Source organism: Theropithecus gelada, chromosome 9 (assembly GCF_003255815.1).
Source record: "Theropithecus gelada isolate Dixy chromosome 9, Tgel_1.0, whole genome shotgun sequence".
In the NCBI taxonomy this organism is placed as follows: domain Eukaryota; kingdom Metazoa; phylum Chordata; class Mammalia; order Primates; family Cercopithecidae; genus Theropithecus; species Theropithecus gelada.
The window spans coordinates 60157832-60168822 of record NC_037677.1 but is presented as its reverse complement, the minus strand read 5'-3'; the positions used below and the strand labels follow the sequence as shown (position 1 = coordinate 60168822).

General features: G+C 50.5%; 1 protein-coding gene across 10 annotated transcripts in view; it reads right to left on the bottom strand.

Moving 5' to 3' along the window:
* Nucleotides 1–10991, bottom strand: part of CAMK2G (calcium/calmodulin dependent protein kinase II gamma) — a 63042-nt gene that overhangs the window by 31981 nt on the left and 20070 nt on the right. For all 10 annotated transcript variants that reach the window (XM_025395872.1, XM_025395878.1, XM_025395876.1 and 7 more), the window contains exons 4-10: nucleotides 9510–9564; nucleotides 8574–8639; nucleotides 5581–5653; nucleotides 5333–5435; nucleotides 4495–4578; nucleotides 3947–4041; nucleotides 3190–3312 (exon numbers count right to left, since the gene is read on the bottom strand). In XM_025395872.1, the coding sequence (XP_025251657.1) occupies nucleotides 3190–3312; nucleotides 3947–4041; nucleotides 4495–4578; nucleotides 5333–5435; nucleotides 5581–5653; nucleotides 8574–8639; nucleotides 9510–9564 (599 nt within the window). The remainder of the gene's footprint in view (nucleotides 1–3189; nucleotides 3313–3946; nucleotides 4042–4494; nucleotides 4579–5332; nucleotides 5436–5580; nucleotides 5654–8573; nucleotides 8640–9509; nucleotides 9565–10991) is intronic.

Genomic DNA, 10991 nt, shown 5'->3' with positions numbered 1-10991 from the left:
TTTTTTTTTTTTTTTTTTTTTTTTTTTGAGACGGAGTCTTGCTCTGTAGCCCGGACTGGAGTGCAGTGGCCGGATCTCAGCTCACTGCAAGCTCCGCCTCCCAGGTTTACGCCATTCTCCTGCCTCAGCCTCCCGAGTAGCTGGGACTACAGGCGCCCGCCACCTCGCCCGGCTAGTTTTTTGTATTTTTTAGTACAGATGGGGTTTCACGGTGTTCGCCAGGATGGTCTCGATCTCCTCACCTCGTGATCCGCCCATCTCGGCCTCCCAAAGTGCTGGGATTACAGGCTTGAGCCACCGCGCCCGGCCGATCTTCAACTCTTTTCCTTTGGACTAGATTCTTCTCTATAAATTATAGTTAAGCCTCTCCTTAAATTTAAAAAAAAAATTTTTTTTGAAACAGCATCTCACTCTGTTGCCCAGGCTAGGGTGCGGTAGCACAGTCATGGCTTATTGCAACCTGCAACTCTCTAGGCTCAGGTGATTCTCTCATCTCAGCCTCCCAAGTAGCTAATTTAAAAAATTTTTTTGTAGAGATGGGGTTTTGCCATGTTGCCCAGGCTGGTCTCAAACTCCTGGGCTCAAGTGATCTACCCACCTTGGCTTCCCAAAGTGCTGGGGACTACAGGTGTGAGCCACCACACCTTGCCAATATAATCTTTAAAAAGAATTTTTTTTTTTTAGAGGCAGAGTCTCCCTCTGTCACCCACGCTGGAGTGCAGTGTCATGATCTTGGCTCATTGCAACCTCCACCTCTTGGGTTCTAGTGATTCTCATGCCTCAGCCTCCCAAGTAGCTGGGATTATAGGTGTGTACCAACATACCCAGCTAAGTTTTTATATTTTTCATAGAGACGGGGTTTCACTATGTTGGCCAGGCTGGTCTCAAACTCCTGGCCTCAAGTGATCTGCCCGCCTTGGCCTCCCAAAGTGCTGGGATTACAGGTGTGAGCCTTACATTAAAAGCTCCCTCAGCCCATCCTAATCGAAGTAGCACCATTTATTTCCCACCTCACTGCCTAGCTCCCCATGCCCCTCCTCACCTTCACTCCCTCTTTGTCTCACTGAAAACAGGCTTCCATCTTTCTCTCCACTGTCTCAGTGAAATGATGAAACAATGGCATCTAATGGTCAGAGCCAGGGGATTCTTCCCCAACTTAATCAGGGACTCTTCTGCATCTGATTCCCGACGTTCCCTTACTGAGACCCCCTGTTTCTTAGTTTCTGGGTCTTCTGGAAGGTCTCACTCTCATTGTCCTTTGCTGGGCCCCCTAACTCTCCCTGTCATTTAAATGCTGGTGTGTAGTGGCCGTCTCGTCTCTACTACAGCAATACAAGCTCACCGTTAAGAACTCAACCAGCATAGGCACAGGCCCATCTATAGCATAGGAAGAGGCTATTTCTACAGCCTCACTACCAACTGCACAGAAATGACTACAACCTGGATTTCCAATTTTTAGCTTCTTTTCTAATCTCTAGGACCATATTTCTAACCACCCACTGGATGTGTCTGGCTGGAGGTTGCCAGACACCATACTCAGTAGGCACAAAATGAAAACCATCATCTTGTCTCACAAACAAGCTCCTCCTCTGGTTTTCTTCTGGGCCAATGAGGGTACAACTCTCTGCTCAGGGACCAACTTGAAACCTGGCCGTTCCCACAGATCCCTCTCTCTTCTTTGCTCCCCCAAATCCAACTGGAGAGAATTAAATCCTTTAGGTTCTCTCAAATATCTCTTGAATCTCAACACACTGCACCTTCCCCTATCCTTACCCTCCGCTGGGACCTCACCTGGTCTTGCTTAGACTATTATGACTATTAAAAAAGCCTCCTGAGCTCTCTGTCTCCAGCCCTTTTCTTTCAAAAATTTTCAATTCCCTTGTTTTTTTTTAAAGAGGTGGGGTCTGACCATCTTTCCCAGACTGGAGTACAAACACTATTCACAGGTGCAATCATAGCTCATTGCAGCCTCAAACTCCTGGGCTTATGATCCTCTTGCCTCAGCATCCCCAGTAGCTGAGACTATAGGCACGTGCCACCGTGCCTGGCAATTCATTTTTTATACAACTTTCAAAGTGTTCTTAAATGCAAATTTTGTTCCTTCTTTAAAACCCTTAAATGATTCCCTATGTTTCCAGAATAAAATCCAAACTCCTTAGGCAGAAACTTACATGTCAGGGAATCTTTTGCCTCATTCTCTTGCATTCTGATATTTGCAGCCTCATCGACAACCAAATAACTCAACATTCCTTTAATTCACCACACAGTTTCCCATAACCTCTTACCGTGCTAAACACTGCAGGTTAACGTTCTGAGGACCTCGTTATTTGCCAAGAACCAGGACAGGGGTGTCACCTCCTCCATGCAGCCTTCAGTAACCCCACTACCCACTAGGAACAGTAGGAGCTCCTGTACTCTCACTAGATTCTTGTACATACTTGTCACATTGTAACATGATTGCCTGTTTGAGTGCCTGTCTCCCTAGATGATCTTTGGGGGCAGGGACCATGCCTCATTCATCTTTGTATCTCCAGCACCCAGACGGTGACCAGCACCAAAGAGGTATTCAATAAACACAGAATGGACAGATAAATAATGCCTCGTGGTTGTCAAGATGCCTAACTTACCAAATCCTCTTTTTTGAAAGTAGACATTTCAGCTTGAAAGAATTGTGTATGAAAACAGAGTACGTCGCCCCAAACTGATAGCCTTAGGGGACTCTCCTAGGACTTCAGCACAGAAGCTTTATGCCTCACCTTCTATGCTTTTAATGACTCAGAGACCCCTTCTGTTGATTTGTTGGGTCTTGGTCCCTGTTCCATTGGAGTTGAGATCTGAGTATGAACCCCAGCTTGGGAATTCACTTTGGGTTTTGCTAGCTGCTTTCTATCACCAGCTACCTGGAGTCTGCAAGGGTCAACCTGATCCCTCATCTAAGAACAGAACCAATCCCAGTCTGACAGCCATGAGTAGGGGAGAGAGGAGTAGCGGCCCGCCAGCCCCCATCAGCCTCCCGAGTCTCCCTGGTGACATTTATTGACCCTGGCCCTCAACAGTCCTCTGCCCGCCTGCTCAGTTCTTGCTTGGGGCCCAGAATGAATCTCTGCTGGTAAGAGGGAGGAGGTGGTACCGAGGGCACATGGAGGGCTGACACCCCTGAGCTCCTTGGCCACTGGCAAAGATACTTACACAGACCCACGGGTGCTTGAGAGCCTGGTCAGCCGTGATGCGCTTTGCTGGGTTTATGGTCAGCATCTGGTTGATCAAGTTCTTGGCTTCAGGAGTTACCGTGTCCCATTCTGGTGATGGGAACTAAGGAGCAGGAACAGGGAGAAGAGGAATATGATATTGGTGAGCTTCACACCCTGAAACATTGGCTCTGTCTTCAACTCAACTCCTGTAATTGGGATACTCTGTGGTACCTAAAGCTGTGAACAGCAGAGTTGGAGAAGCCCTGGGGCTATCCCAGAACCCGTGTCAACTTAAAGACTGGGAAAGACAGACAGAACACTCATGGTTAGAACACCAGAATATCAGATCAGAGCAGGAAGGGGACTCCAACATTCTCTGGTTTAAGCCCAGCTCTCTACTTAGGAGGGAATGGAGGCTCAGCGATGTGTCCAAGGTGCCACTGCAGTGAAGGGAGTCTCCAGGCCTGTGTTACATAGCACACCAATGAGGCTGCTCCACTCTTTGCAAGTAAAGATCAAAGGACTTCAGTGGGCTCCTCAGCTTTAGTTACAAAGAAGGCTGTGCAAAAGAAAGTTGCTCCCTGGGACATAGGGTGGCAAGAATTGGGCCCTGGATGCCCATCCCTGGGTCCTCAAAGTCCCCTGACACCCCCTGTATCACGTGACACACTAAACAAGCCTGCTCCCTTGGACAAAGCCCGAGGAGCAGGACATCTGCCCTTCCTGGCCTGGCTGCCCGGCTCTCTGGTCCTTACATCATAGGCTCCAGCCTTGATCTGCTGATACAGCTTGTGCTGATCCTCATCCCAGAAGGGAGGATAGCCCACCAGGAGGATATACAGGATGACCCCTACGAGACAGAACACACAGGTCATGGGGGTCAGTCGCCTACTTCCCTGAGGAACCAAGAAAAGCCATGCAGGGCTCAGAGCCACCTAGAAAGGCAGGGGCCATACCAGAGACAGAAGTGGATGCCAGCCAATAATGCTATGCTACCAGCCCCTCCTGCTATGCCTCACACTTCACGTCACCAAGTCATACCAGGGATTTCTTTAGGCACAACCCATCCTCTAGGGCGTGGGCAAATCCCTCTCCAAGAAAGATACAATGTCATCCCAGAAGCACTCAGGGAGGAGAGTGTGATGGGAACGGCCATCCCAGGGGCACTAGAGCAAACACTGTAATTTCACATACACCAGGCATGTATGTGTGACCCGCAAGGAATAGCGATGCCTCTTTCTTGCCATCATCGGAAGTTAAGGGCCCCTAACAGCGAAAAGCTGAGAGCATGGAATGGGCTTACCACAGGCCCAGATATCCACAGGTTTTCCATAGGGATCTTTCCTCAAGACCTCAGGGGACAAGTAACCTGGGGTTCCAGCAAAACCTGTAGTAGAAGAGAGGGCAGAGGCATACTGAACCCACTTTCTCTCTCGTTAAATCCACACCAATCATTTCCCCCAAGTCCCTTCTCATTCCTGCTGCTTTTGCTACATAAGCACTCAGCACATGGGCAGCAAGAGCTGACAGGCTGGGCTTCTTGTAATGCCTGGAGTCTGAACCAGAGGACAAAGCCGTATGCCTACCAGGAACTCCAGCTCCTTCCCAGAGGCAGCAAGAAAGCAGTGCTGACAACAGCTAGACTTGCTGTAATGAGTCATGTAGGGCCAAGAGAGATCTCTGCACCCTCCCACCCTCTGCCAGTCTCTGAGGAGGCCAGGACCATTAAGGGTCTGGCTTCTAGTTCTTTTTTTTTTTTTTTTTTTTTTTTGAGACGGAGTCTTGCTCTGTCGCCCAGGCTGGAGTGCAGTGGCCGGATCTCAGCTCACTGCAAGCTCCGCCTCCTGGGTTTACGACATTCTCCTGCCTCAGCCTCTCGAGTAGCTGGGACTACAGGTGCCCGCCACCTCGCCCGGCTAGTTTTTTATATTTTTTTAGTAGAGACGGGGTTTCACCGTGTTAGCCAGGATGGTCTCGATCTCCTGACCTCGTGATCTGCCCATCTCGGCCTCCCAAAGTGCTGGGATTACAGGCTTGAGCCACCGCGCCCAGCCTTGGCTTCTAGTTCTAATAGAGGAAGGCCGATCAGGAAGAGGAGGAAGGGCGGGGGCTGCATTCTGGGAAGACAGGGTTACCCTTACCAAACCAAGCCTGCTGCTCTCCCTGTACTTCGATGGCTAGGCCAAAATCAGCCAGCTTGACAGCGGCACCCTTGCATTTACTCGCCAGCAGCAGGTTCTCAGGCTGCAGAAGGAACAGAGAGAACCTTGTGAGCACCCACTCTGCAGCCCAGAGGGAGCCTAGTTTGGACCTACGCAGTACCACTATCTGGCACCAGGTGGCGCCAACACTTCATAAGCAAAGGCAAGGAGGGGGGCCTGGGTAGTACCTTCAGGTCCCTGTGGACGATGTCATGCTGGTGGATGTGGTTAACACTCTCCAGAATCTGATGTATACAGTGGCTAAAAAAGCAGAAGGAAAACAAATGTTAGTGCAGGGTTAAACCACCTCATCCACATCCACAACCACACGCTGCAGACTAAGGCATGTGACAAGGGGCCATGGATTCACAGAGAATCACTTAACAGCCACTGGAACCTTAGACTCTGCACATCATCTTGGTCAACCTATTTAAAGAAAGAGGAAACCAAGGCCCAGGAAGATTCAATGGTTTCTCTAGGATCACCACTAGAATGGGTTCACCTCACCCCCTTTTGACTGGAAAGGTCTAACACAACCAACTCATTTCCAAGAGATCAGGAGACAGTCCAGAATGCTGAGGAAGATGAGACCATCCAACTCCTTCCTTCTTTCTCTTTCTCCATATAGTAACTTTGTTCTTGGAGAAAAGGTTTGTGCTGGTAACTTAGGAAGGAGAGCCCAACTAAACAACCTAAGCTACTTTGAGGGTGGGTGCACTCATTCATTCCCCTAAATGTTTACTGAGTGCCTAGGATATGAAGATGGACAAGACCCAACAGCTGCCCTGAGGTTTGGCACCCAGTAACGCAGCTAAAACAAGTATCTAGATGCCTTTAAGAAACAATTTACTTGAGAGCTTCCAAACAGGGCGCTTGAGGAGCACTTCTGATGATTTTGCATAGAGAAAAAAACCCAAAGTTACATTATTTTATTTATTATTTTATTTTTGAGACAGGGTCTCACTCTGTTGCCTGGGTTAGAGTGCAATGTCGTGAACACAGCTCACTGCAGCCTTGACCTCCTGGGCTCAAGCAATCCTCCCACTTCAGCCTCCCCAGTAGGCTGGGACCACAAGCATGAACCACTGTACCCAGCTGATTTTTGTATTTTTTGTAGAGACAAGGTCTCACCATGTTGCCCAGGCTGGTCTCAAACTCCCGAGCTCAAGTGATCCACTCACCTTGGCCTCTTAGTGTTGGGATTACAGGTGTGAGCCACTGCGCCCAGCCACAGTCACACACGTAAATCAGACTGTCCACATTGCAAACCATCCTGCCATCCCTGTCATCAAACTCCTGGCAGGGAGTGGGGGCAGTCTAGAGCAATGGTTTTCAACTGGGAATGAATTTGCCCCCCCCACCCCCACCAGGGGACATTTGGCAATGCCTGGAGAAATTTCTGGTTGTCACAACTGGAGGAGGGATGCCCCCAGCATTTGGGGGGCAGAGGCCAAGGATGCTTCTAAATGTCTGCCACAATGCACAGGAGAGGCCTCACAGCAAGGAAGTACCTGGCCTAAAACGTTAGTAGCATCAAGGCTGAGGCACTTGGCCTAGAGCATAGACCCCTGTCATCAGGTACTATCTGGTATACTGAGCATGTCTGCAGAGCATCCCGGTGTATTGGGCTGGGTGGCCTGAACTTACTATTCCTAAAATCTGATGCTGGGGATCCCACAAGAACCAAGAGGTCGTACTGGGTCCCTGGGGGCTGAAACTCGGGCCTCTCCATAGGACACAGCCCAAGAGTGGGCCACAGAAACTTTAAGACTGAGCTATAGAGGCGAATCTCCACAGAGATGTATAATTAGAACAGAGCCGGGCTAGCAGGGAGCGCCTTCTGGCCAAAAATGGCAAAAGTGCGAAGTGTCCCAGCAGAGCCAGGCCAAGCCCACTGGTACAGTCACCCCCCTCAGGGCCCCCTCCCTACAGCTCTCCCTCCTCCCCGCAGGCTCCCTGAGCCATCACTGCCTCCTCTGTCTCAGAGCCTGGTCCTCCCCTGCTGGCACTGGAATTCATCTCCCCACTTGAGAATTCTTCCCGAGGCTGAAGCATCTGAAGTTGATCAGCAAACATTGGCCTCTCAGGGTTGAGAAATTCGTGAGGAAGCTGCACTCCCCCACTCTACAGAGGCAGCCAGAGCTGCCACATAAGCCAGATAAGCTGCAGGCAGGATGATCAAAACCAGGTTGTAGGGACATCACCGTCCGAGAAAAGCGAGGCTGGGGGAAGAGCCAAGGCGGGAAAGGCAGGCTGAACAGGCGCCTCAGAGTGTGGGTGAGGGAGGCACCAGGGATTCCAGGGAGGGCAGAGGCTGAGGTATGTGGCCGGGGAATGGTCCTCAAGTTGCAGGAGCCCCACGGCAAGGCCGGTCATGGTGGTCTAGGGACAAGGTGACAGAGGCTGAAAGTTCCCGGGGCTCTCTGGTTGGATTATTACCTAGAACTCTCTACTCCCTCAGGATAGAAATCATGTTTTCTGCACCTCTGCATCATGCCAGAGCCTCAGCACAGTGATTTGAGAACACTAGAATTTGTCAAAGGAAAGAAAAGGGCAGAGGGGGACATTGGGCATGGTGGCGAGCATACAGTAGTGCAAAAAGAAGTATTTCTGGGGTCACAGGGTAAAGGAGACTTGGAAAAGCTTTGTAAAACATTCATCTGGAAGTGATTGTTTGGGTGTGAGGGGAGGGGGACGTAGTCTCGCTCTGTTACGCAGGCTGGAGTGCAATGGCATGATCTTAGCTCACTGCAACCTTCGCCTCGCAGGTTCAAGTGATTCTCCTGCCTCAGCTGCCCAAGTAGCTGGGATTACAGGCGCACACCACTACACCCAGCTAATTTTTTTGTATTTTTAGTAGAGACAGAGTTTCACTATGTTGGCCAGGCTGGTCTCGAACTCCTGACCTCAAGTGATCCAACTGCCTTGGCCTCCCAAAGTGCTGGGATTACAGGCATGAGCCACTGCGCCTGGTTAAGAAGTGTTGAATTTTTAACTTCTAATATCACCCACAGTATGTAGCCCTAGCCCAGGTCAACAGAATCTTTCTCCAGACAAGAGCTATTCTTATCTTCCCCAAAGACTATTCAAACAGGCACAATGCTGGCCCCCAAAGGTGGCCAAAACTTACTTCAGTCCTAAACTCCAGAGCTACACTTGAACTCTCAGGCCCTCATCCTACCTGGCATCTGCTTCACTGTAGTACTCTCTGGCCACAATGTCTTCAAACAGCTCCCCGCCGGTAACACTGCAACCAATGGGAAGAAGAGGGTCAGAGGTGGAAAGGGTCCCTTGACCAACCCCAATGTCCAAAAAGAAACAGGGTCACCCTGTAGAATGGCTTTCAGAGAAATCCCAACTCCCCATGCATTTCATGTGAGACCTCAGAACACACTCGATCCTTCAGTGACACCCGGATTCTCCTTGAGGTATCATGGGCCCTCCCTCCCTTCTGGACATTTCTTTTTCCAAAATCCACAGATTCACTAATAGGCAGAGATGAAGATACAGGGATCTAAGAGAAAACAGTCAACCTACCCCAAAAGTCACAGCTTTGAGACCAACATAAACACTAAAAATTTTAATCACTGCCCAGGAAGGACAGAGCTACTACTGAAGTTGAAGAGTAATGAGACCAATGACACAGACCCAACCCTGAGAATCCTGGAGAGGAGTGTCCAGGAGGTGAAGAGCCACTTTTAAGACATTAAACCACAACCAGCATGGAGGAGAGACCCAATCCAATGGAGCCTGGTTTCCGACTAATGAAAGCTTCCTCTGATTTCTCAGGATTTTTAAGGTCATGCAAAGAGCTGTATTTTATTTCTTCACTAAGGACAGCACACAGAAACAAGACAAAGGCATCTGCGCAAGGTGTGCTGCTGAACAGAAGTGCGAGAGGAACGCTGTCCTGGGATTCAGAGCCCTGGGGGGACGCTGGGGGAACATGGAGACCCCCTTGGTGGGGGCAGCAATCTGCCCCAGTCAAATCCTTTCTCTCGGACCAAGGAGGGGGCCCTGGGCAGAGGCTGGAGAGCCTGTTTAGGCCTCTTCCTGAGCCTTCATTTTGAGCCAGCTGGAGGGAAAGGCCCCCACACCCTCAGAAAGTGGCACTTACAGGTCAAACACGAGGTAGTGAAACCCTTCTTCAGAAATACTGTCATGGAGGCGCACTGCAAGAGAGGAGATGGGGACAGAGATTAACAGAGAGAAAACTCGGAAATCCTGGGCTTCTCCTCCTCAGTAGCCCCACCCCTGCCCCATCCTGTCAGGCTCATGGGGCTCTCCAGAAGGAGCAGCGTGGGGAAGTGGCGACGTGCCCAGTGCCCCCCAGTGCAAAGCTACACAGCCTGGGAGCCAGAGTCTGGCGCTCTGGTTGCCACCTCAGACTCAGGCAAGACAGAAAAGCTTCATGGCTAAGAAGTCAAGATGGAGAGAAGCCGGAACCTTCCCAGAGGGCTGGTCTCCGAGAAGGTGGTCCTGGGATATGATGCACGATGGTGAGATGCAGCGTGAGCAGCACCTAGCAATGTTGACGGCAGGGGACAACAATGACCAGATGGGAAAGCCAGAGAGCTCTTCCAGAGCAGTAAATGGGAGCAGAACTAAGGGGAGGGGAAGAAGGTGGAAAGGCAGAGCTCAGCAGGAAGGCACGTGGTGCAGGATAATGGATGGCGAGCCTGGAAGGCCACGCACACATTCAGGCAATGACGACAATAACAGCTTATTAAGTGCTTTCTATGCCAGGCCTTGTGCTAGGCTCTTGCATACATTACTGATTCTGCAAGCATTTATTGAGTGCCTACTGTGTGCTGGACCCCATGCTAGGTAGTGGGATTCAGGAGGAACAGACACAGTGCCTGCCTTTGAGGAGTTTATTATTGCTTTCGACCAGCTGAGATGAATGTTATTCCCATTCTATAGATGAGGGCACCAGAGGCTCAGGGACATAAAGGCCAAAGAGCTTCTAAGTGGTGGGTCAAGATGTGAATCCAGTGCTACCTGACCCCAAAGACTGTGGTCTACACCACTGCTTCCCGTAAGAAACATGGGGCAGCCCCCATATCCAGGCAACAAAGCCCTGGCATCCAAAAGAAAGACCACTTACAAATGTCCCTAAAGCAGCATCGCAGACAGGTCCGGGAGGGCGCCGCAGGAAGAAGACTCGGGCGACGCACCAGCTGCGAGAAAAGGCTGGCAGGCGGAATCCCTCCCCGCTCCCCGCCTCCAAAGCTCTTGGGCAAAAAACCAACCTGAAGTCTTCTGAGGTCTCCTCTTCAAGTTTCTGCCCACAAAGCCACCTCTGGGTTAAATGCCAACCCCTGAGCATCATTCTAATGCAGACACAACTCTGCTTTGGCTGACTGTCCTGTCCCTCCCCTCACCTGAACTCTCTTGATGGGGAACCTCTGTTCCAAAGGCCTCCCTCGGTTTGACCTTTGCTCCAAGCCTTGGCAGTTACAGGCGTACCTCATGGAGCACTTCAGGAATGGCCTGACACCAAACTAACTGGTTCAGTGCTGGGAGACAAAGAAATGGCCATGTCTCTTCCTGGGTGGGCCCTGGCTGCTTCCGTTTCCAGTGTCATACGTTTCCTCAG